We start from the raw sequence: 27,254 nt of genomic DNA on the forward strand, positions 1-27,254 counted from the left end.
TGTCATCCTGGTAAGCAACTAGTGTATATTTGGCTTTGTAAATTTGTGTGAAGAGATCATAACTATGAACTAACGCACATGGAATCATGTAAGCAAAAAGTGTTAGATCCAAATATATTTGAGATTCTTCAAAGTAGCTACTCTTTGCCTTGATGGCAGTTTTGCATTCTCTCAACCAGGTTCATGAGGTAGTCACCTGAAATGCTTTTCCAAACAGTCTTGAAGGAGTTCCCACATTTGCTGAGCAGTTGTTAGCTGCTTTCCTTCACTCTGCGGTCCAACTCATCCCAAACCATCTTAATTGGGTTGAGGTCAGGTGATTGCGGAGGCCAGGTCATCTGATGCAGCACTCCATTCTCCTTGGTCAAATAGCCCTTACACAGCCTGAAGGTGTGTTTTGGGTCATTGCCATGTTGAAAAACAAATGACACCACCCCATCACACCTTCTCCATGCTTCACAGTGGGAGCCACACATGTGGAGATCATCTGTTCACCTACTCTGCGTAAGACATGGCGCTTGGATCCAAAAATCTAAAATTTGGACTCATCAGACCAAAGGACAGATTTCCACCGGTCTAATGTCCATTGCTCATGTTTGTTATTATTGGTGTTCTTTAGTAGCAATTTCTTTGCAGCAATTCATCCATGAAGGCCTGATTCACACAGTTTCCTCTGAACAGTTGATGTTGAGATGTAGCTGTTACTATAAGGGCACAGGACGAGACCCAGATGCAAACACTGGAGGCAGTTGGTTCAAGTCTCTGATATTTATTATAATCCAAGGGTCATAGGATCATAACAAGGTCAGAGTCCAGGAGGTATAGATTGGCAGCAGGCTCGAGGTCAGGGCAGGCAAAGATCAAAACCGGGAGGACTAGCAAAAACAGAGAAAAAGGAAAAAGCATGCAGCTCAACAGGACTAGGCTGTCTCCAGCCGAACGCGTACGCAGACTTAACACCCAGAATTATCTATATTGCGGTACTGCCGGTCATTATGTGTCTACCTGTCCCTTCAAGAGACCTAGCTCATTGGTAGGAATGAGTACTCTGGTGGGTCTTAAGGATAATTTTGCTTCTCCCCCTAATTGTCCCCCCTCTCCATGCCACCCTGCGGTGGGGGAGACCAGTCCAAGACTCCGCAGGTACTCATCGACTCGGGGGCTGATGTGAGTCTTATTTTCGTTACCCTGGCGTCAGTGCTGGGCATCCCCACTCAACCCCTCTCCATTCCTATAGATTTTAGAGCACTGGACGGGCTCTCTCTAGGCCAGGTCACCCACCATACCACTCCCATCAACCTACAAGTGTCAGGGAACCAGAGCGAGACAATCCAATACCGGCTAGTTGAGTCTCCACAGGTTCCCGTGCTATTGGGATTCTCTTGGCTCTAGCGACACAATCCATCCACACTTGGGTCTTACCTGAAACTTGATAGCCGGAAGTCTACAGCCACTTCCCATCTTCCAGCCGTCATCATTGGTAGCTTCATGGTGAGGCACATCTCGGTTCCTGGAGCAGAAACACAGCCAAGGGCTGCTGATGTCCTAGTGCATGTGGGATTAATTGATATCAAAAGTATTAAATCAGAGCTAATGAAACAGGATTTTTATTGAGCTGATCAACACCCTGAAAGGCTCTGCATTCCATTATCTCTAGCCCTGTGCTGTCGCTGGGCCGTGGCTGCAAAAGGTGCAGCAGGTTCTTAGCACTTCAAAACTTTTGACAATTTCGTCACTTTTCGGAAATAAAAGATGCTCTACAGAGAAAATGGACTCCACCCAAACAATCTAGGAGCCTGGACCCCCTCTTCACATTTCAAGGCTGCATTAAGATATTGACTAAGAGACAGTTCAAGTTCTGCTCAGGTTTTACCAACAATACCAAGATTCTTCAGTGTCAAAATGTTGCCATTTTCAATAAGTCCCGCTCAGGTAACCCCAACCAAACGATCAGCATTGTCATCATACTGAAGGCCCTCATTGACTGACTCATTGACTGTTTTAACCCGCGTCCACACACGAGGCATAGGCCTATTGGTTAAGTTCTAGACAATCTTGTACCTATACAATTCAAACCAACCAATCTTATAGTATTTTCTAATAAGGGGTTAACGGTCACGCCTGTGCTCTAGGGCGCCAGGATCCCCAACAGTTGGCTGTGACGTCACGCGCATCAGCGATCATTGGACTCACGTGGACTTCCCTATATCTGTCTGTTCCCCAGCTCTGTTCTCTGCGTCGGGATTGATTGTCCCATGTCCTTGTTACCTGTGTTCTGACGCTGTTCCTGTCTTGTTCTATGTCTGTTCCCTATTAAAATGTTTGACTCCCCGTACCTGCTTCTCCTCTCCAGCGTCACTCCTTACATTAGCTACTGATCATAGCATGCTTGTATTAGAGACTCCATCTGACCTGAAATCCCGTAGCTGTGGTCTTGAATTTGTACATATACATTTGATTACAAAGATTTTTGTCTTATCAATCTAGAGTTATGGTTTCTCAATCCAAATGTGGACATTTTGATCATTTCTGAAACTTGGTTGAATAGTTCTGTCTATCTGGTTGTTTACAGATCGGACAGAATTGACAGATATTGGTGTTTCCATATTTACGAAGGACAATTTAAATGTGTCTGGATCTCTTGCTACCTCGGTCACTAAGCAGTTTGATTGTCTTGTTCTTAACGTGGGCCTTGGTCATAATAACCAGCTGAAACTAGTAGGGGTGTATCGCCCTCCCTCGTCTCCCTTAATTTTTCTGAATTGCTCCATGTATGGTCTGAATTACTGATTATGGGCGATTTATAATATTGATTGGAGGATGTCAGTGTCAGATACGCTGAAAGATATTTGCTCTGAGCTAAAACTGCCTCAGGTGATAACTGAGGCTACACTGCCGAATCCTAAACATCCATCGAAATCTACCTTCATGGATCTCATTTTGACGAATACTCCAAATAAATATACTGAACCAAAATATAAAATCACAACATCCAACAATTACAAATATTTTACTGCGTTACAGTTTATGTAAGGAAATCAGTCAATTGAAATACATTCATTAGGCCCTAATCTATGGATTGCACATGACTGTGAATACAGTGTGGTCACAGATACCTTTAAAAAAAGGTAGGGGCATGGATCCGAAAACCAATCGGGTAGCTGGTGTGACCGTCATTTGCCTCATGCAGCGCAACACCTGTCTTTCGCAGGCTGATTGTGGCCTGTGGAATTTTGTCCCACTCCTCTTCAATGTCTGCGAAGTTGCTGGATATGGGTGGGAACTGGAACACGCTGTCGTACATGTCGATCCATAGCATCCCAAACGTGCTCAATGGATGACGTGTCTAGTGAGTGTGGATGGTTTCCATAGGAAGAACTGGGACATTTTCAGCTTCAAGGAATTGTGTACAGATCCTTGTGACATGGGGCCGTGCATTATCATGCTGAAACATGAGGTGATGACTGGTGCGACAATGGGCCTCAGAATCTCGTCACGGTATCTCTGTGCATTCAATTTTACCATAACCCCACCGCCCATACCATAACCCCACGGGCACCATACATGCTGTCTGCCATCCTTCCAGTACAGTTGAAACCGGGATTCATCTGTGAACAGCACACTTCTCCAGCGTGCCAGTGGCCATTGAAGGTGAGCAATTTCCCACTGAAGTCGGTTACGAGACCGAACTGCAATCAGGTCAAGACCCGGGTGAGGAAGACGAGGACGGTTATGGTTTCTGACAGTTTGTGTTTGAACAACTGAAGAATTTCTGCACAAAGTTTCAGTGGAGGCTGCTGAGGGGAGGACGGCTCATAATAATGGCTGAAATTGAGTGTAATGGCTGGAATGGAGTGAATGAAATCAAACACATTAAAATATATTTGATATCATTCCATTTACTCCATTCTGGACATTATTATGAGTTGTCCATCCGTCAGCAGCCTCCACGGTTGCATTGTTATTTTTGTTCAGTATGTTGCTAGTGGGTTTTTCCAACTGGACTTTAGTGACCATTGCCCAGTTGTCTGTCAGAGATTTGAAAATGCATAAATCAAAGCCTCGTGTCAACACTAAGAGGAACTTTAAAAACTTTAGTGACCAAGCTTTTTTACATGATCTTTATTTTAGTGACCTTGATTGTATCTCAGCTATCGTTGAATCGGATTAAGTTTTAATATTCTTCGCTAATGTCTAAAATACTATTGTAGATAATCATGCCTCCTACAAAACTCAGAGTGAACGGTAGATCGGATAATTCAGGAGTTAACATTCGAAATCATTTTTAAAAGAGAAATGTTGCCTAGGTGAAGGCCAGGAACACAAGTTTAGGCCCGGATTGGTAATCTTTTAGGCAACTGAGAAATCAGTGTGTAAAACCGATTTAATAAACCAATTTTTGATCAGATTGTTATGTAACCACTATTTCTTACTGGGGGAACCCGGCTAAATTCTGGAAAACTGTCAAATCTCTAAAGGATTGCACTTCCTCCTCTCTGCCCCAACAAATTAATACAGACTCTGTCCCCATTATGGACAAAAATGTCATTACATTTACATTTGAGTCATTTAGCAGACGCTCTTATCCAGAGCAATTTACAGTTAGTGCATTTATCTTAAGCTAGCTAGATGGGACAACCACATTTCACATGCATAGAAAGTCAATATTTCCAGAATAAAGTAGCTATCGGTGCTGGTTCATGGTTGAGGTGAGGAGGAGGATTATTTAAGATACTGTTTGAAGACGTAGGGTTTCAGATGTTTTCGGAAGATGGGCAAAGACTCTGCTGTCCTAGCTTCAGGAGGAAGCTGGTTCCACCATTTGGGTGCCAGGACAGAGAAGGGCTTTGACTGAGCTGAGTGGGAGCTGCCCTCCCGTGTGAGTAGAACGGAGGGTCCGGGTGTAGGGTTTGAGCATAGCCTGAAGGTAGGGAGGGGCAGTTCCTCTTGTTGTTCTGTAGGTAAGCACAATGGTCTTATAGTGGATGTGAGCTTCGACTGGAAGCCAGTGGAGTGTGCGGAGGAGCGGGGTAACATAAGAGAACTTGGGAAGGTTGAATACCAGGCTGCAGCGTTCTGGATAAGTTGCAGGGGTTTAATGGCACAAGCGGGGAGTCCAGCCAACAATGAGTTGCAGTTGTCCAGACAGGAGAGGACAAGTGCCTGGAATAGGACCTGCGCCACTTCATCTGTGAGGTAGGGTTGTGCTCTATGGATGTTGACCTGAGCAAGTCACTGCTATCATGTTTGCAGAGACAGGGTGTTGTCCAGGGTCATATCAAGGTTCTTTGCACTCTGGGAGGGCGGTTGGGGTCAAGAAGATCGTTCTGAGAGAGGTAACAAGAAATGTTATCAGAGACAGCACGCTCAGGTGTTGAACGAAAAGAAAGGGATACAGGTCTATAGTTTTTTCATTTCGTATGAGTTGAGTGTTGGTTTCTTGAGGAGAGGGGCGAATCGGGACATTTTGAAGTCAGAGGGAACGCAGCCAGCGGTCAAGGATTAGTTGATGAGGGATATTAGGAATGGAAGATGATCTCCAGAGATCGTCTGAAGTGAGGAGGGGATGTGGTCGGAGATGGGGTCGGACAGTTTATCGGGTGGCCAGACCTCACTTAATTTCACAGGATTTCATCTGGAGAGATAGGCGAGAAAGAGGTGAAGGCGTAGGGTAATTCCGGGTGAGTGAGACCAGTGGATTCAATAGGCTGAGTGAATGACTTCGTCAACCTTTTCAAAGTGGCTGACAAAGTTGTCCACAGAGAGGGAGGAGGACGGGTGGAGGATTAAGGAGGGAATAGAGTTTCCTAAAATCAAATGTATTTATTAAGCCCTTTTTACATCAGCAGATGCAAAGTGCTTATACAGAAACCCAGCCTAAAACCCCAAAGAGCAAGCAATGCAGATGTAGAAGCACAGTGGCAAGGAAAAACTCCCTATAAAAGGCAGAAACATAGGAAGAAACCTAGAGAGGAACCAGGCACTGAGGGGTGACCAGACCGTTCCATAGCCGCAGGCAGAACAGTTGAAACTGGAGCAGCAGCACGGCCAGGTGGACTGGGGACCACAAGGAGTCATCATGCCAGGTAGTCCTGAGGCATGGTCCAAATTGAGGGAGCATGTAGTTGGCATGCTGACTGCAGGAATGTCCACCAGAGCTGTTGCCAGAGAATTGGATGTTCATTTCTCTACCATAAGCTGCCTCCAATGTAATTTTAGAGAATTTGGCAGAACATGCAACTGACTGGCCTCACAACTGCAGACCATGTGTAAGGCGTCATGTGGGCAAGCGGTTTGCTGATGTCAATGATGTGAACATAGTGCCACATGGTGGCAGTGAGGTTATGTTATGGGCAGGCATTAAATATGGACAATGAACACAATTGCATTTCATCATTGAGGTCCATTGTCATGTATGACAACCTGTTCCAATATCCAGCAACTTTGCACAGCCATTGAAGAAGAGTGGAGCAACATTCCACAATCAACAGCCTGATCAAAGCTATGTGAAGGTGATGTGTCGCGCTGCATGAGGTAAATGGTGGTCACACCAGATACTGACAGGTTTTCTGATCCACACCCCTATTTTAATATAATAATATAATAATATATAATAATATAATAATAATATAATAATAATAATAATATATGCCATTTAGCTGACGCTTTTATCCAAAGCGACTTACAGTCATGTGTGCATACATTCTACGTATGGGTGGTCCCGGGAATCGAACCCACTACCCTGGCGTTACAAGCGCCATGCTCTACCAACTGAGCCACAGAAGGACCACCATTTTGTAAGGTATCTGTGACCAACAGAGGCATATCTGTATTCCCAGTCATGTGAAATCCATAGATTAGGGGCTGATGAATTTAAATTTACATTTTTTTTATTTTTTATTTTTTTATTTATTTTACCTTTATTTTACTAGGCAAGTCAGTTAAGAACAAATTCTTATTTTCAATGACGGCCACATGAATTGTAACTCAGTAAAATCTTTGAAATTGTTGCATGTTGCATTCATATTTTTGGTCAGTATATATAAGCATGAGGTTACAGAGATTGAGACAGTGATATGTTCGCTTCCTGCCTTACATTTCCTGAAAATGCAAGATAACCCTTTCACCTGTGACTGTAGCAGTGCTTGGTTCATCCAGTCGGTGAAGATCAACAACTAAACACAAGTCGTTTATGCTAATGATTTTGTCTGCAAATTCCCAGAGGTTCAGAAAGGCACAAAACTGTTGGATCTTGACATGCACTCTTCTTGAGAAGACATTATTCTATTTCATCCCCACACCTTCATTTGTCTCTCCTTGAACCTCTTCAGGATCCGCCCCTTTTTTTTTTTTTATTTCACCTAAATTGACATACCCACATCTAACTGCATGTAGCTCAGACATTGAAGCAAGGATATGCATATTCTTGATACCATTTGAAAGGAAATACTTTGAAGTTTGTAGAAATGTGAAACGAATATAGGAGAATATAATACACAGATCTGGTAAAAGAAAAATTTCAATTATTTTGTACCATCATCCTTGAAATGCAAGAGAAAGGCCTTAATGTATTATTCCAGCCCATGTGCAATTTATATTTTGGCCACTAGATGGCAGCAGTGTATGTGCAAAGTTTTAGACTGATCCAATTAACCATTGCATTTCTGTTCAAAATGTTGTATCAAGACTGTCCAAATGTGCCTAATTGGTTTATTAATAACTTTAAGTTCATAAATGTGCACTCTCCTCAAACAATAGCATGGTATTCTTTCACTGTAATAGCTACTGTAAATTGGACATTGCAGTTAGATTAACAAGAATTTAAGCTTTCTGCCAATATCAGCTATGTCTATGTCCTGGGAAATGTTCTTGTTAAGTACAAACGCCATACTAATCACATTAGCACATATTAGCTCAACCATCCCGAGGGTGGGACACCGTTCTGTAGAGATCCTTAAATTAAGCTGCGTGGGTCATTTATCTACCATTTCCGCGGCTGGTTTGGTTTCCCTGTAGCTCTCAAAAACTTTAGGCGGCATTCTGCCTCATCCCCACAGTTTTCAGCGATTAGCTTCGACCAAGACTGACTTGTGAACTACAATCCCAACGCTGTTTTTAACTTTTAGAAACGTCAATAATCATTGCTTGCAATGCGGCTTTCGTAACATATTGCCCTTACATTTCATCAGCGAGAAATACTCCTTCAAATAAAAAAAAGACACACTTACTGCAGCAGTTTTGCATAGATCCATACAGCTACGGATGCGTCCATCTGACGAAAATACACTTCCCGAGTTACACTTACACACAGGTGTTTGGAGCATGCTAGATAGCTAATTAGCATAGGTGGTTGCCTCTGTCTTCCATCTGTTTTCCGTGAACCGTAACATGGAGACATGGCCAAGTGGGAACACTAACCCCAACTCCAACCCTATAAAGGTGTGTAGCAGTGGAGGCTGCTGAGGGTCACAATAATGGCTGGAACGGAGCAAATGGAATGACATCGAACTCCTGGAAACCATGTTTGATGTATTTGATACCTTTCCATTGATTCCGCTCAAGTCATTACCACGAGCCCGTTCTCCCCAATTAAGATACTTCCAACCTACTGTGGTGTGTAGTAATTTAACCTTTTGTTTTATCAAAATTATTTCTTGCTGATATCAAAGATACGTTCCTTATGTTTTCAAAACAGTACCGCAAGCAATGCGTGTTAATGTTTACATCAAGCATACTCCCCGGTCAGAAGACACTATTGACACTAAAGCATTTAGAGCCTATGAATGGGGTAGTTAGTTTCCCTGTAGATCAGGGATGGGCAACTGTGATGGGTGTGGTGTGGGTGTGGTGTGGGTTAGGCCCCCCCCGCCCCCGCCGCTTGTTCGTTGACATGGGTTGTTGCGCCATCAAGTGGTATACATATATAGCTAGTAGTTGGCCACAAACCTTTCTTGTCACTCACAAAATCACAACATTTAACTTGGAGTAGGCTATATACTATAGGCAGCTATACCTAATATCAACCACGTTTCCAAAGTTTTGCTTAATTAACTGTAAAATGTATTAATTAAAAGGTAATTGGTCTGAATGATATTTTTTTTATTTAGCACGATAAGGAAGAACAATTATCCAGATTGTTTTTCAATGCACACAATTCAATAACAAAAAATCCGATGAGACTTTTCTGTTCTATCCTTACAAAGTGACACAAATGTGTTTGATATCAATACTCGAAACTATTTCTGTTCAAGTTACATCGCTACTCATTTGCCGGTTAACCTCTGCGTTCATTGGTAAACCATTATGTCACTCAAAATAACTAAATCAATGATTGGCTAAAAAAGTGACTACTGCTCCTCCCTTCTACTCGCTCTGTGAAGGAATACTTCCGCTAGGCCACCATGCCCTCCGGAAGTTAGTTTGTTTTATTCGGACACAGTCGAAAGCACTGGAGTGAGAGTGAAAGGTGGCCAAACCAAGTAAAAAAAGCACACGGTATCCGACGAAGAGCGTGTAAAGAGAGTCTAAACAAGAGTCTAGTGTTAGAGGCGCTCCATTGATACAAGAAAATCATTTATAATTTTCCCCGAACCCCAGTGTCTAACCCCTCAAGTCCTCTGGGGCCAGACGAAGCGAGGCGGGAGGTGATGGAGCCTTCACCGGCAAAGGGGAAACCGCAGGGTCGCTTATTGGTGTCCACGACCCTGGACGCAAAAGATGAGCTTGAGGAGGTAGGTTTACTATATAACATATTATCAATAAGTGTTGCTATATCATACAAACAGCTGTTCAACCACACAGCACGTAAAAAAACATTCACGAATACAAAGACACGGAACCATTTTACAGAATAGCCTCGCCTGCATGTTGCTAGCTATCATTCAGCAAGGCTAGTTCCTAATTCTGAAATGAATTTACTAGTCTAGCATGTGTAGGTTTGCAGCACGTATTTGTGCTTTGTTGATGTGGGTTTAAACGATGGGGAATCCAGCTGAATTTAACGTAGCATTTAGTATGCTATTTATGTAAACATATGGATGAGACACGAGCCCATGCACATGCGCAAAGGTCATCATACACATGTCAATGCAGTACCTTTTCTGACACTACCCTTGTAGTGATTCTTCCCTTTAAAAAAAAATCTATGGTGTCACCTCCACACCAGATGCCTTAGACATTTTCATACAGTATGTAGCCAGCTCAATTGACAGAGGCGTCAACACATTCTGTTGTTTGTCTGCTGTTTTTGTGTGTGTGTGTGTGTGTGTGTGTGTGTGTGTGTGTGTGTGTGTGTGTGATTTCTCAGACTTTTTTTCTCTCCCATGGGTGTGAGCCTGCTGTGTTGCTCTGTGGCTTTTTGTGTTTTTTTTTGTTGTTGTCCATCTGTATGCCCACATTATGTGACATCTGAATTGATTCGGGCCTATCTACGTTTGTGTGTGTCTATCTGTTTTCGTGGTTAACATTATTTTTTTGTTTTTATCCATCAGCGTTTGGAGAGGTGTGTGGGGATTGTCACTTCGTTGACAAATGGCCTGTCAGAGCGTGAGGCCAACGATGCCATCACAGCTAATGTGAGTCCCTTGCTCTTTCACTAATAGTCCATCACCATGGGATTGGACACTGCATGCTAGAATGTGCAGTTGAGATGTGGCTACTTGCATGCTTGTATTGAGCCTCAGAATCTAATTGAATCTTAATAGAATATGACTATGGTCAGACGAATCAGAGTTGGCCATGTCATTGATCCTTTCTCGTAAACATTTTTGCAATGCCATTTGTAAATGTGAGTAGTTAAAGGACGTAGTACATATGCTTCATAAGCATATTGAGAAGTGTAGGATTATGTACCGTATGCTACCTATAGGCTCAGCTTTTATGTTGAATTGAATCGGTTCAAGTGACATGAATCCCTGATATGGCTAAAGCTTCCAATGTCAACACAATGATAAGCAGGTAGATGCTTATTTTCGGGAATCTTGACCTGGAGGCAGAACTGAGCAATTTCCACTAGATGGTACCTACACACTGAAGAAGGCTGCGATGCCAAAACCTCTGCGTACGCTATCCCTGATGCAGTGAAAACATTAAAAATAAATAAAAAATGAAGTCTGCTTTATGCAACATCTTTTTGTGAGTGAAGACAGATTACACCTTTTGTTTGTCTGAATTCACAGGTTTTACGCACCAGCCAAGCTTCTGGGAGAGCACATGGTCCGCTTTTGACCAGCTGCAATGTGAAAATGTCTATATTGTCTTATTTAAGGTTAGGGTTAAGCTTTAAGGTTAGTTTTAAAATCATATTTTATGACTTTGTAGCTGTGTCAGATAGTGACCACTCTGCAAAACTGCCACCAGGGCCAGATTCATGACAATAAATGCCAATCTGACCCATTAAAATGGAGGCTACAGCCATATCATGTGTAGGTTAAGTGGCACGGTAACATTGTCATATTCTCCTCATCCTCCAGGTGTGTAAGGGCCCCCAGCAGCATGAGGAGGTGTGTCTGGGACTCTTCGCTCTGCTGCTCACCGAGCCTCCACAGGCACAGAGGGTAAGGCATTGTTATTACGTTATCCTTATCAGCATTATCATACTTCACATCATTATTATAAACATTATCATTTAATATGATTATTGGGGTTGCCAATTCAGTCAGAGATCTGTACCTTCATTATTGCATTTTCAAAATACCCTTGAATAGCTTTATTGTTCGCCGGCAGTCAAAAGCCAATTCTGGGAGACTCCGGGTCAAACCAAGAGGGTCGGAAAGCCCTCATGATCATAGCACCATTGATTGCATTCATTATACCAAACGTTTGAATTAGCTTACATAGTGATTCTTGTGAGTGCACTAAAAATAGTGTGCTGTTATCCACACTTATGCCCAGCATGTAATTCCAACCCTAATACCTCAAATATTTTAGGCTCCCTGATATGAATGGGATTATACACTCTACATACTCCACAACCCAATATGTACATTACATACGCTGCAAACTCTTCACAAACGCTCATGCTATACTCTGAAGCTTCACTGTTCTTCACTCTGAAGCTTCACTGTTCACAAACCTGTTAATTATCACACTATGTTGTATGGACACTGTACAGTATGGCCATATGCTGCAAAGCAAATTAGCCTTTGGTTATAATAAAGACTTACATATTCTCTACTTTACTATATTCTACTTAAGCAATAAGTCCCGAGGAGGTGTACTATATGGCCATATATCACAAACCCCCAAGGTGCCTTATTGCTATTATAACCTGGTTACCAACATAATTAGAGCTGTAAAAATAAATGTTTTGTCATAACCTTGGTATACGGTCTGATATACCACGGCTGTCAGCCAATCAGCATTCAGGGCTCAACCCACCCAGTTTCTAATCTACTGTATTTGACTCTACTCTCCACAGTGCTACAGAGACCTGACCCTGGTGAATAGGGACGGCATGAACGTGATCCTGATCAAGATCAACCAGATCCTCATGGAGAAGTTCCTCAAGCTGCAGGATGTGTGCCGCACACAGGTCAACAGTTTGTCTCCATGTAGAAAAGGCAGAAACCGTTTTCGTGCTCTCAATACAGTTAGCTTTATTGACACAATACACATGTGGATGTTTTCTAATGAGTAAGTGATTGACTAACGATCTCGCCCTTCTCAGTTGGTGTGGTTGGTGAGGGAGCTGGTGAAGAGTGGCGTGATCGGCGCGGACGGCGTCCTCATGACCCTTATGAAGCAGATCGCAGGTCAGTCCATTCACTATGTGTACTGTTGGTTTCACTGCTTTGAGTAGCGTCTTGTTTCACCGTTCCTCTCGCGTCTAAATTGTGTCAAGACAAAATGGCTTCCTCACCTTTTGTCTGTCGTCTCTGTGTTGGTTTGCTTGATTGAGCATCTCTTGATTTTTTTTTCCTGTGTCCAGGAGGAGACATCACCAGTAAGAACCTGTGGCTGGCTGAGAATGTTCTGGACATACTGCTGGATCAAAGGTGTGTTGGAGAGCGATCAACAGGAAACACTCTTTCACTCCATTATTGTCATGCAATAAAAGTCAAACTGGTTCATAAGGCAAAAAAACGTATCACACACTATTACTATTATTCTTTTTTAAATATGTCATGCTTTGAAGTAGGCTCACAATACATGAGAAGGGCTTACCAATACAAACTGCCAGAAGAAGTGATTTCTGTTGAGTGCTCCAACTCCTTTCTGGCTCATATTAGTACTGTGGGAGTTTTACTTAGTATGCTCTTCTCGGGAATTTGTCATTGTTGTTAAGCACCCCTCCTTTCCTTGGTTCGCTGAAGCGTGAAGGACCGCCTGAACTCTAGGTTTATAACACACACTTTTGGACTTGTTTGGTTTAGCGCACAACCGTCTCTCTACAAGAACTACAATCGTCTCTTGTCTCTTCGTCGTCTCTCAGGGAGTGGGTGCTGAAGAGTGGCATGCTGATAGCCATGTCCGTGTACACCTACCTGCGCCTCATCGTGGACCACGGCACCCCGGCACTGCTGGTCCTCAGACAGAAGGAGGTTGACTTGTGTATCGGCCTGCTCCGAGAGAAGGTGAGGGAGGAGAGGAATGAAGGAGGGAATGATGTAATGGCATACGCGAGGTAAGGAGACGAGCGATATAGTGTGTAAGGGAATGAGGGAGGAGTAGATTTGGAGCGAAGATGCGTATGGAGTCTTGAGGACAGATGAGAAAGAAGATTTGTGTCGTATCGTATATGCCCAAGAACACAGACAAACTTATTATACTGTATCTAGGTTTGACAATGGGGAATTTCCACACAGCAATTCAATAATTGAATGTAATGACATATTCCCCTCTTTCTCTCTCCTCCCCTCATCCCTGTCTAGTTTATGGAGTGTTTTATCATTGGGAGAGACCTGGTGCGTCTGCTGCAGATCGTGGCCCGGATCCCAGAGATGGAGCTACTGTGGAAAGACCTGCTCCACAACCCCCAGGCCCTCAGCCCTCAGTTCACTGGTAAGGGTAAGAGAGTGTCGTTAAGCAGGGGTGGGTCTGTGTGTATGTGTGTGAGACCCGTGGCTCAGTTCTAACTCTCTCTCTCTCTGGTTCTATAGGTTTGCTGCAGCTCCTGACCGCTCGCACATCCCGCAAGTTCCTGGCTTGTCGCCTCACACCAGACATGGAGACCAAACTGCTCTTCATGACCTCCAGGGTAAACACACACACACACTACAACACATCTCAGGACAGTACACACACAAACACTGCAACACATCTCAGGACAGTACACACACACACACACACACTACAACACATCACAGGACAGTACACACACACTACAACACAGTACACACACTACAACACGGTACACACACACACACTACAACACATCTCAGAACGGTACGCACACACACACTACAACACGGTACACACACACTACAACACATCTCAGGACGGTACACACACACACACACTACAACACATCTCAGGACGGTACACACACACACACTACAACACATCTCATGATGGTACACACACACACACTACAACACGTCTCAGGACGGTACACGCACACACACACACTCACTACAACACATCTCATGATGGTACACACACAAAGTACATGCACATACACATTCCTTTATGCCTATCCTGTCCCTCTCTCCCTGTAGGTGCGATTTGGCCAGCAGAAGCGCTACCAGGACTGGTTCCAGAGACAGTACCTGTCCACGGCAGAGAGCCAGTCGCTGCGCTGTGACCTGATTCGCTACATCTGCGGCGTGGTGCACCCATCCAATGAGGTGCTGAGCTCTGACATCCTGCCCCGCTGGGCTATCATTGGCTGGCTGCTCACCACCTGCACGGTAAGGGGCAGGGCAAAGATTGGTTATAACTTTAAGGCACATTAATGCAAAGATGGGTAATGATTTATTTTATAGTATGCCCAAGATTATTTTCTGTCTAATGTTAATCTAGTAAACAATAAAGCTTTTTGAATTTACCTCGTATTTACAACCAATTACCTGGATTTTACCCATACAGATAATTGTAAAATAGTAATTACATTGAAATATTTAAATGTTTTATTACTTGCGTCTTTAGTCTAACGTGGCGGCCTCAAACGCCAAGCTTGCCCTGTTCTACGACTGGCTCTTCTTCAGCCCAGAGAAGGACAGCATCATGAACATAGGTAAGACGGGGGAACAGAATACACTACCTGTATCTCTTCGTGTGTAGAGTAAGGGACCAATGTGCTCAGCTAAATGTTTAGAAGTAGGGTGAACATGCAGGTGTTGGGTTAGTGGTATATTAGAATAACGAGTAAACTGGAACAGAGGTTACAGGATGGACGCATTTCTGCTATCACCTTCTCTATCCGCCACTGTATGCACTTTTGTCTCTTTCTCTTTTCATGGTTGACCCATCCGTTCTCTCTTCCCCCTCCCTCTTTCAGAGCCGGCCATCTTAGTGATGCACCACTCCATGAAGCCTCATCCAGCCATCACTGCCACTCTCCTGGACTTCATGTGTCGGGTGAGTGGGTGCACACATTACACAACGGAGGTCATTCAGAGAACTGTGGTGAATGTACCACTTTTTTTGCTATTCAAAGTGGAAAAGACTCTATTGACATGTGCTTCATGCTCAATGTGTTAGCGAAGCAGTAGAGAAGGAAGAGATGTTTTGACATTTCCTGTCGTATTCACTAGAGGTTGACCGATTAATCGGAATTGACGATTAATTAGGGCTGATTTCAAGTTTTCATAGAAATCGGTAATCGGCATTTTTGGACACCGATCATGGCCGATTACATTGCACTCCACGAGGAGACTGCGTGGCAGGCTGACTACCTGTTATGCGAGTGCAGCAAGGAGCCACGGTAAGGTGCTAGCTAGCATTAAACTCATCTTATGAAAAACAATCAATCTTAATAACATAATCACTAATTAACTACACATGGTTGATGATATTACTAGTTTATCTAGCTTGTCCTATCGACGCGGTGCCTGTTAATTTGTCATTGAATCACAGCCTACTTCGCCAAATGGGTGATTTAACAAGCGCATTCGCAAAAAAAGCACTGTCGTTGCACCAATGTGTACCTAACCATAAACATCAATTCCTTTCTTAAAATCAATACACAAGTATATATTTTTAAACCTGCATATTTAGTTAATATTGCCTGCTAACATTAATTCATTTTAACTAGGGAAATTGTGTCACTTCTCTTGCGTTCTGTGCAACAGAGTCGGGGTATATGCAGCAGTTTGGGCCGCATGGCTCGTTGCGACCTAATTTGCCAGAATTTTACGTAATTAGGACATAACATTGAAGGTTGTGCAATGTAACAGCAATATTTAGACTTAGGGATGCCACCCATTAGATAAAATACAGAACGGTTCCATATTTCACTGACAGAATAAATGTTTTGTTTTCGAAATGATAGTTTACGGATTTGACCATATTAATGACCTACGGCTCGTATTTCTGTGTGTTTATTATATTATAATTAAGTATATGATTTGATAGAGCAGTGTGACTGAGCGGTAGTAGGCAGCAGCAGGCTCGTAAGCATTCATTCAAACAGCACTTTCCTGCGTTTGACAGCAGCTCTTCGCAATGCTTCAAGCATTGTGCTGTTTATGACTTCAAGCCTATCAACTCACGAGATTAGGCTGGCAATACTAAAGTACCTATTAGAACATCCAATAGTCAAAGGTATAGGAAATACAAATGGTATAGAGAGAAATAGTCCTATAATAACTACAACCTAAAACGTCTTACCTGGGAATATTGAAGACGCATGTTAAAAGGAACCACCAGCTTTCATATGTTCTCATGTTCTGAGCAAGGAACTTAAACATTAGCTTTTTTACATGGCACATATTGCACTTTTACTTTCTTCTCCAACACATTGTTTTTGCATTATTTAAACCAAATTGAACATGTTTCATTATTTATTTGAGACTAAATTGATTTCATTGATGTACTATATTAAGTTAAAATAAAAGTGTTCATTGTTCATTCAGTATTGTTGTAATTGTCATTATTACAAATATATTTGTAAAAATCATCCGTTTAATCGGTATCGTCCCTTTTTGGTCCTCCAATAATCGGTATCGGCGTTGAAAAATCATAATCGTCTGGCCTCTAGTATTCACCCGTTTTGTCTGACTTGGGAAGCGAGTGGTACATTTACAGCGGTGAGGAAGTTTAATGATACCTTGCATTGGTGTTAGTTGTGCCATGCTTTAGAGAAGTTGTGGTATTTTGGCGTTCGATGCTTGACTCATCTAAAAAAATGTTTTACCTTCTCTTGCCTTCAACTGATCCTACTCTGTTTTGCTCTCTTTCCCCCCCTCCTCTTTCTCCCTCACAGATCATCCCTCATTTTTTCCCCCCTCTGGAGGGGCAGGTGCGGCAGGGTGTCTTCAACTCTCTCACCTTCATCATGGAGAAAAGAGTGCTGGCGTGAGTCATTCTCTCTCACTTGCACACATTCATGCACCCACCACCACCAGACATCATGGGATATATTTGACCTTGGACACAGTTGTACATAAAAAAAACATATAATATATATTAACATATATATTTAAATTGAACTTCTGCAGATTTTACATTTTTTATCAAGTTTTGGTATCATCAGTGATTTGATTTTATTACATTTTATGTCAGTGAATCTTTATCGCCCTTATTTTAACCCCCTAATCGGTCTGTATTTTCCTCCCTCAGTCATCTAGCTCCTCTGTTTGACAACCCCAAACTGGATCGGGAGCTGCGCTCCATGCTTAGGGAACGCTTCGCAGAGTTCTGCAGTTCCCCTTCACCCCCTACTGAGGGAAGGGATGAAGGTGCAAATGAAAGTAATTCAACTTTTATTTGTTAACATGAATGAATGAATGAACACTGTTGGTGGTCCTTGAAGATGAGTTTCTTTACAAGGCTCACTACAGTTACTCACATGCAAAAGAAACATCCCTTCTCTTCAACCATCCTCCCCCAGACATGCACAATAACACCCAAAGACATTTGATGGAGGGATTTTGAAAGAAGCAACCTTTTTCAATCATGCTTCATGGTATAATGTGTAGAGTTGAAACTAGCCTATTTCGAGTAACAGTAGGGAAACTAGGGAAGCCCTAGTCCAAGAGCAGAGGCTGTTATGTGTCAACTGGAAGTGGCTTGGGATAAACGTGTCGGCTGAATGTTCCATCTAGAAAAGGAACCCTAAATTAGAGCATGAAAGTAAAGCGTTTTCAATTCAATACGACTTTATTGAATTGCGTTGAGGTGCAACTAACAGTTAACTTAAATTGTCCCCGCTAAATATTGGATGATTCAATTTCGATTTTGAATTACTTTGAATTAGGTTAACCAGGAAAATAATATGCAGGTGTTTTAAATGTGTATGCATTACACTGCTATTCCAGTGTTGCCTTTATTTGAGAACCTCCTGTGTTTGCTTGCCTCTACTTTACAATGTCGTCTGATTACCTTTTGCTCCTCAGTGAAAATGGAGGAGTCTGTTTCCTTGGAGATGGACAATCATGTTCTGCTTGACAAGGAGGATGGTTGCTACGACAACACGGAGGCTGCCTTCAGCGACGATGAGGAGGAGGTTAACAACAAGGGTGAGGGTAAGGAAGGACACATTTTATTACTCCACTCAACACAGATACCAGATAATATGTTAGAACCATGTTAACGTTGAACTACACCAGACTCAACACTTAAATGGGTACAATATATTCTGCTGCATTTTACACCAAATGAGCATTATCTAGCTTGCTCCCAAATCTGTCTGTCCTTGCCAACTCCTATGGGTGACAATGACCATAGGAGTTGGATAGACAACACGAACAGATCTAGGACCAGGCCTATCACTAGCATCATCTCAACTCGATTACCACCCCGTTAGATTTGTTTTGCCTTTTGATTTGATGAAGCCCTCTTTTAACATAGATGAACCATAATGCCTTAACACTGAGTTTTATCTTAGATGAAGTCAAATCAGAAACTTGCATTTGAAAAACAATTTCGAAACTCATAATCCAATTCAAAAGACTGGAAACATATTAGGGCCTCACTCTCACTCTGCTTCGTACTCATCCACATCAAGTCATTGGCTGACCTCTCATTTTGGTTATTACAGGCAATAAAAAGCGGGAGTTCAGATTCCACCCAATCAAAGAGGCCGTTATTGAGGAGCCCGCTGACATCACTCCCTACGTGGATCAGTTGGACGACACAATGAAGGAGAAGGTGTTGCAGTTACAGAAAGGAAGGTTAGTAGAGTGGATGTGACTGGACTCTCACATCGGGACATATATTTGTCTAGCAAACACACTCACTCAGTTAAATTCAATTAGCCTTATTGGCATAAGACATTGCCAAAGCCAACATCAGTGAACGTGACAAGAGTTGGAGAAGGCCCTAAAAATTGTCAAAGACCCCAGCCACCCCAGTCGTAGACTTCTCTCTACTACCGCATGGCAAGCGTTACCGGAGTGCCAAGTCTAGGACTAAATGGCTTCTCAACAATTTTTACCCCCAAGCCATAAGACTCCTGAACAGGTAATCAAATGGCTACCCAGAGTATTTGCATTGTGTCCCCTCCCCAACCCCTCTTTTATGCTACTGCTACTCTCTGTTTATCATATATGCATAGTCACTTTAACTATACATTCATGTAAATACTACCCCAATTGGTCCGACCAACCAGTGCTCCCGCACATTGGCTAACCGGGCTATCTGCATTGTGTCCCACCCGCCAACCCCTCTTACGTTACTGCTACTCTCTGTTCATCATATATGCATAGTCACTTTAACTATACATTCATGTACATACTACCCCAATTGGTCCGACCAACCAGTGCTCCCGCACATTGGCTAACCGGGCTATCTGCATTGTGTCCCACCCACCATTCGCCAACCCCTCTTACGTTACTGCTACTCTCTGTTCATCATATATGCATAGTCACTTTAACCATAACTACATGTACATACTACCTCAATCAGCCTGACTAACTGGTGTCTGTATGTAGCCTCGCTACTGTTATAGCCTCGCTACTGTAAATAGCCTGTCCTTTTACTGTTGTTTTTATTTCTTTACTTACCCATTGTTCACCTAATACCTTTTTTGCACTATTGGTTAGAGTCTGTAAGTAAGCATTTCACTGAAAGGTCTGCCTACACGTGTTGTGTTCGGCGCACGTGACAAACTTTGATTTGATCCCTGCTTTACCCTTTTCACAGTGGTAACGTGTAGATCTGTATGGATTGGAGAGATGTTGACAATAATGCCATTAGCTCCACTCCTCTGCCTAGCTCACGAGTAGGTTGGCTGCTTTCGGACATTTTGCTTCCTTTGATTTGGAGAGCCACTTTCATACTTCATCTCTCACCCATTCACTCCCATTGCGGTCAATTGTTCTCATTGCTGATTGCAACAACATTGCTGATTGCAGCATTGAAAATCTTAATCGAAATGGGCTCTTCAATAATTATTTCCTTTCCCCATCTCTCCAACAGTGACACAGAGGCACATTGTGAAGTCATGCAGGAGATTGTGGACCTGGTCCTGGAGGTGAGTCAGCAAGAAAATATACAACAGTGGTTAAATACAGATATTTATTTGTGTAATCGTATATCTTGTGGGGGAAATGGGAATTCTCTGTGGTTTATTGATGTCCCCTTTCTGTCCCTCGTCTCGCTTGCTCTCTCTCTCTCAGGAGGACTTTGACTCAGAGCAAATGTCCACTCTGGCCTCCTGTCTGGCTGAGCTCTTCAAGGGCCACTTCAGAGGAGACGTACTGCCTGACGACATCACAGAAGAGTAAGTTAATGTGCGCCTTCTGATGGCGTCAACATGGCCTGGTTAGGGGGTAAGACTGTCTGTGCCGTGCATTTGTGTATACATGCGAAAAAAGAATATAGAATATTAACTTTGTTGTGTGTTCCCAGGTCGCTGGAGGAGTCTGTGTGTAAACCTGTTTGCCTGGTGTTCAGGAACCTGTGTCAGATGCAGGAGGACAACAGTGGCTTCTCAGTGCTGCTGGAGATGCTGGCGGAGCTCTACCAGAAACAGCCCAAGATCGGCTATCACCTGCTTTACTACCTCAGGGCCAGGTGAAGGGACTGGGTCCACCACACTCCTTAGCATTGGCAAGGAATGGGAGCCCTTGGTTTCAGGGAGGCTGAGGGAGTAGTGTGTTAGACATTTTGCTGTCCGCTAGAAGTTATTGTTACAACCGTCCACTGTTTTAGTTTCTCTAATGCTGCTGGTAACGTTCTTTCTACATTGATAAAGCAGTCAATGGAGACATGAGCCTGGACACATTTTTGCCCTCGCACTGCTCTGTTGGTTTAACATCACTTGATCTAACGTTGGTGTACCATTGTTGCAGCATAGCTGTAACCTAGTTCTAACATTGTTGTAACATTGTCTCCCACCACAGTAAAGCAGCGATGGGGAAGATGAGTCTGTACGAGTCGTTTGCCCAGGCCACAGCGCTGGGAGACCTGCACACCTGTCTCATGATGGACATGAAGGCCTGCCAGGAGGACGACATCAGGCTGCTCTGCTATCTCACACCATCCATCTACACCGAGGTACACACAAACTTCTTCTACGCCGAGGTACACACAAACTTCTCCTACGCCGAGGTACACACAAACTTCTTCTACGCCGATGTACACACAAACGTCTTCTACGCCGAGGTACACACAAACGTCTTCTAAGCCGAGGTACACACAAACGTCTTCTATGCCGAGGTACACACAAACTTCTACGCCGAGGTACACACAAACGTCTTCTACGCCGAGGTACACACAAACGTCTTCTACGCCGAGGTACACACAAACTTCTACACCGAGGTATACACAAAATTCTTCTACACCGAGGTACACACACACTTCTACACTGAGGTACACACACACTTCTACACTGAGGTACACACACACTTCTACACTGAGGTACACACACACTTCTACACTGAGGTACACACACACTTCTACACTGAGGTACACACACACTTCTACACTGAGGTACACACACACTTCTACACTGAGGTACACACACACTTCTACACTGAGGTACACACACACTTCTACACTGAGGTACACACACACTTCTACACTGAGGTACACACACACTTCTACACTGAGGTACACACACACACTTCTACACTGAGGTACACACACACACTTCTACACTGATGTACACACACACTTCTACACTGAGGTACACACACACTTCTACACTGAGGTACACACACACTTCTACACTGAGGTACACACACACTTCTACACTGAGGTACACACACACTTCTACACTGAGGTACACACACACTTCTACACTGAGGTACACACACACTTCTACACTGAGGTACACACAAACTTCATCTACGCCGAGGTACACACAAACACCATCTACGCTGAGGTGTGTACACACAAACACACCATCTACGCCGAGGTACGTACACACACAGAGACAACATCTACAGTGCCTTGAGAAAGTATTCACACCCCTTGACTTTTTCCACATTTTGTTGTGTTAGAATGAGTTTTAAATTGATTAAATTGAGATGTTGTGTCACTGATCTACACACAATACCCCATAATGTCAAAGTGGAATCATGGTTTTAGAAATGTTTACAAATGAAAAGTTGAAATGTTTTGACTCAATAAGTATTCAACCCTTTTGTTATGGCAAGCCTAAATAAGTTCAGGTGTAAAAATATTGTACAATCCAGGTGTGCAACGCTCTTAGAGACTTGTAATCGCTGCCAAAGGTGATTTTAACATGTATTGACTCGGGGTTGAATACTTATCTAATCACGATATAGTAGTGTTTTATTTTCCATTTAAAAAATGTACAATGTTAGGATTTTTTTTCCACTTTATGTAGATTGTTGACAAAAAATGACATCCATTTTAGTCCTACTTTTTAACACAACAAAATGTGGGAAAGGTCAAGGGGTGTGAGTACTGAAGGCACTGTTACACTGTTTATATCTCCCTCCTCTCTCTGTAGTTCCCAGATGAGACATTGCGCAGTGGAGAGCTACTCAACATGATTGTAGCAGTCATCGATTCAACACAGGTAATTTAACCACACACACACACACACAAAAATATACAATACTGCATAGTATTTTTCTCCTTCAACCCTCCCATTCCACCCCCCAACTCTTTTTTTCTCTCTTTCAGCTTCAGGAGCTGATGTGTCACGTGATGATTGGCAATCTGGTGATGTTTCGCAAGGACTCTGTCCTCAATATCCTCAGTGAGTCACATATAACGTCAGACACACACACACACACACACCAAAAACACACAGACAGAGAAAAACCGATTCATAGTGCATGTGTATGAACTGTGTGCTTGTCTCACTGTATGAAATATTGTCTCTGCCCTACAGTCCAGTCTCTGGAATGGGAGACGTTTGAGCAGTACAGTGCCTGGCAGCTCTTCTTGGCCCACAGCATTCCACTGGAGACCATTATCCCCATCCTGCAGCACCTCAAGTACAAAGGTGAGATACACACAATGGCCTAGATAGACACTGCTCTCCGCTATTAGCTAAATCGCTAAGACTGGCCCCTTCAACAGTGCCCTTGACGTCTTTTGTTTGGTGCACATCCCTGCGTCCCCACCGTCACACAATTACTGTTTATGCAATCCAAAAATGTTCCATTATTAGTTGCAATCTGTGTCAGGTGGGTGTCATTTGAAAGCCTATTCTATTGCCAACGTGGCTATCAAAGTTATAAAATATGGTCTTACAGTGTTAGGCTTTCAAAAGGCAGAGTGTAATTAAGACAGAGTGTAATTCTGGTGCGCATAGAATTAAGTTGTGACTGCATTCAAGTGCATGTTCCGTGGCAAATTTTCTTCACAAGTACAACAAAGGCTCATTCTGTTCAGGACAACCCAGGGTAGAACACATGTCATCCTGTGAATCAAACATAGCGATTGTAAATGTTGATACTGTAAATTACATTCGTTTTCAAATATGGAAATGTGAAGTGCCCATTTGGACTCACAGGTGCATTTCCCTCACTCAGACAACACATAGCGAAAAGTAGCCCATTTGGGGGCTGGAGGGTGCATCTTTTGTACTCAAGTTTACAACGGTTGTCAGTCAAAACACACAGCGCTGGGAAGTGGAGAACCTGTGTTCTGACATCCATGTATAGCATGTTGACTGTACAGCTTCTGAATTATAAATTAGGCTCTCTCAATGACAAAATGTGAATATTTGGGCTGGGTATGCTATTGACCTTCACTAAAATGAGTTAAAAGTTCTACACTGTTCTTTCCTGGTATTACCACTGGCATAATATTCTTACGTTGTACCTCTTCCTGTCCAGAACACCCAGAAGCACTCTCCTGTTTGCTGTTGCAACTACGCAGGGAAAAGTAAGCTATATTTACAGGTACATACTGTATCTCTGCAAATGAATACAGTGGCATCGGTACTGATCCCTGTGGTGCTCCTTCCCCCTTTAGACCCAGTGGTGAGATGGTGAAGATGGTGCTGAGTCGGCCCTGCCACCCGGAGGACCAGTTCACCACCAGTATCCTGCGCCACTGGGCGGCCAAGCACGACGACGTCCTGGGGGAACATATCAAGGCCCTGCTTATCAAGAACAACAACATGCCACGCAAACGCCAGAGGTGACTACGAGTCCACCACTTTCACTTTTTAAGGAGATGGAGTTTTTACCTTAAGATTAATAGTTTTCTTTACCTCCAGAGAAGGTCTTTGATGACTTGTTACATCAATCCACTGTTTGGATATTGCTAATGTCGGCATCCAATTGGTTCACGCTTCATAAACGCATAGCTCACACACATACTTCAATTCAACTTATAGCACAACAATATCAGTCCAGAAGATCTGTGTTCGACTCAGTTCTGTCTAAAGATTTTTCATTCTGTTTCCAACGATTTGAAGTCCCAAGTTTTCATACTCGCATTCCATGCATTGTTTACTTCACAGTGCTTTCTGTATCTCTCAGGGGTAAGAAAAACCATTGATTGGTGTGAAAGTCCAGAAATCTGTAACTGAAGAGACACACGTGGGTTTAAAGGCTTCAGCGTTGTGTTTTTATGGTCCTGTTCATTGAGCTTTTGTTGGTTTTGACTGCACTGCAGATAGCCTGACTGGTCACCCATGGTCTTGGTTATTAGTTGAATCGGTCTTTAAATGCTGGGCTTGAACAAAAGCCTGCACACTGTGTTGGTGACTGATAGGTTAAAGCCTGGTAACAAGAGTAAGAGGAAAGACTGTTATTGTCTGTGTGTGTGTCTCCCAGTCTGCGCAGCTCCAGCAGTAAACTGGCCCAGCTGACCCTGGAACAGATCCTGGAGCACATGGACAACCTGAGGCTGAACCTCAGCAACACCAAGAACAGCTGTGAGACACACACACACTGTTTTACTATTCTAAAACACACACATCTGTCCTGCAATAGCAGCAAACTAACCACATTATACACCAACCTCAGTGTCCCCCAAACACACCTCTGACCCAGTGAACTCTGACCCTACTCTGTCTGTGGGTCCCCAGTCTTCACACAGACTCCCATCCTGCAGGCACTGCAGCATGTCCAGGCCAGCTGTGACGAGGCCCACAAGATGAGGTGAGACCCCAGACTCTCTCACTGTCCTCGGGGGATCATTTCAAGCGACTATGACTGCGCTGAGATACTCTGTATTTTTATTACACACAGTTTCCTAGGTGTCTTATAGTGACTTAACAGTATGACAGGATTCTGAATGTGTCCCTCTTTTCTGTCTCTGCCTCAGATTCAGCGACCTCTTTTCATTGGCCGAGGAGTACGAAGAGCCCTCCTCCAAGCCTCCCAAGTCACGGCGCAAGGCCCCCGCCTCCTCCCCGCGGTCGCGTAAGGGAGCGGTCACCCCTGTGAGCAACGAGGAAGAGAGCGCGTCTAGCAGTGCCTCGGTAGGTCTTCCTACGGCAACTTCCTTTTTATATCCTGTTTAGAAGCTGCGTTAAGATGAGCCTTACATAGTCCCATACCCATGTACACTTCAGAACCAGGATTAGATTTAGATTTTGTTAATTGCTAATTAACAGAAGAACTATTTTGTGCCTCCCTCAGCTGTCACTATAATTTGTTTTATTTTAAGCTTTCCTGGTTTCAGAAGATATTTCTGTCTCCACTTGTTCCTCCAACCTCCTTTTTATTTCCACCCCTACTCCAGGAAGAAGAGGACTCCAAACCCAAAGCCCCCAAGAGGAAGAGGAAAGGCTCATCTGCGGTGGCCTCGGACAGCGACTGACAGCCCCCACAACCAACCCGCTCCCACCTGTCATAGTGACATCCCTGTAGACAGGACCATCAGCCAACCAGCTTCTCCAAACCACTGAGGAAACCCCGCCCCCAGAGACACTCAACAAGAGGGGTCGGAGCTCCTCCGCGTGGACTCTAGTGCTACTGGCCGGAGCCATGGAGACACTCGACCTCACCTCTCACTGGTCATTGGCTGCTTTGTGTCAGTTGGTCTGGGGGAGCATTACGAGGGGAAATGCCAGTCGCTGTGGCTCAGACTGACAGAAGTACTGTTACGAGAGGGATATCTATATCCTTGAGGAAAGGATTACATGACTTGACTGGATGTTTGGGAGGTAAATGTGTTGCTCTATTGTCACTTAGTTGTCCGCCTATCACACTGCACTTAGAGACATCAGACAAAGCATTTTATAAGCCATGACCATGATGACCGACCAACCAGCAAGAGCATCCAGTCCAGGCGATTTTAACAGAGGCACGTGTCAAAGATTTAAGTGATTCCTACCGTTTTGGGGGAAGGGGAGGTGCGAGAGTTGAAGTGGGGAGAAAGTCACCTTTCTCCCAATCCCATAGAGAAAAATGTTCCTGCCCCACATCTGAAAAACTCAACATGCCTGTTCACCCTTCATTTCTGATTGGCAAGAAGCGAGACCATGGACACACTTTCATTGGATCATTTTAACCAGATGGTTGGACTGTATGCGAGGTCAGAAATAAAAGACTGTATGAATGGAGAAGCCAGATGTAGTTGCTGAACTTTTTAATGGAAATGTCTTTCTACTGAACTATTTTCATAAAAGATCATAATTTAAAAAAAGGGCTACAAAAAAATAGAACCAAGTGGTGGAAACAGTCTTATGTTATATGTTTGAATGTTGTTTTCACACAAGTCAGTTGTAACACTACCCAGAACAGAGAGACTGAGTGCTGCAATGAATGAGT

General features: G+C 43.5%; 1 protein-coding gene across 2 annotated transcripts; it reads left to right on the forward strand.

The window, feature by feature from the left end:
- The first annotated feature begins 9,400 nt into the window (after nt 1-9,400).
- On the forward strand, nt 9,401-27,053 carry LOC118398109 (integrator complex subunit 3-like). Of its 2 annotated transcripts, none has more exons than XM_035793146.2 (29): nt 9,401-9,731; nt 10,491-10,574; nt 11,472-11,555; nt 12,419-12,532; nt 12,668-12,752; nt 12,929-12,995; nt 13,433-13,574; nt 13,872-14,007; nt 14,100-14,197; nt 14,658-14,849; nt 15,088-15,175; nt 15,440-15,519; nt 17,366-17,457; nt 17,722-17,852; nt 18,498-18,626; nt 19,142-19,274; nt 20,521-20,575; nt 20,721-20,824; nt 20,953-21,117; nt 21,447-21,600; nt 23,024-23,092; nt 23,200-23,275; nt 23,411-23,524; nt 24,363-24,411; nt 24,502-24,669; nt 25,311-25,411; nt 25,565-25,637; nt 25,804-25,960; nt 26,224-27,053. In XM_035793146.2, the coding sequence occupies exons 1-29, from the start codon at nt 9,648-9,650 to the stop codon at nt 26,299-26,301; spliced, it is 3,102 nt and encodes a 1,033-aa protein (XP_035649039.1). In that variant the 5' UTR covers nt 9,401-9,647; the 3' UTR covers nt 26,302-27,053. The 2 variants fall into 2 exon arrangements, with proteins under 2 accessions (XP_035649039.1, XP_035649041.1); XM_035793148.2 differs by having other exon boundaries at nt 13,872-14,001.
- Nucleotides 27,054-27,254: the final 201 nt, after the last annotated feature.

The sequence above is a fragment of the Oncorhynchus keta genome, chromosome 19 (assembly GCF_023373465.1).
Source record: "Oncorhynchus keta strain PuntledgeMale-10-30-2019 chromosome 19, Oket_V2, whole genome shotgun sequence".
NCBI classification, from domain to species: Eukaryota; Metazoa; Chordata; class Actinopteri; order Salmoniformes; family Salmonidae; genus Oncorhynchus; species Oncorhynchus keta.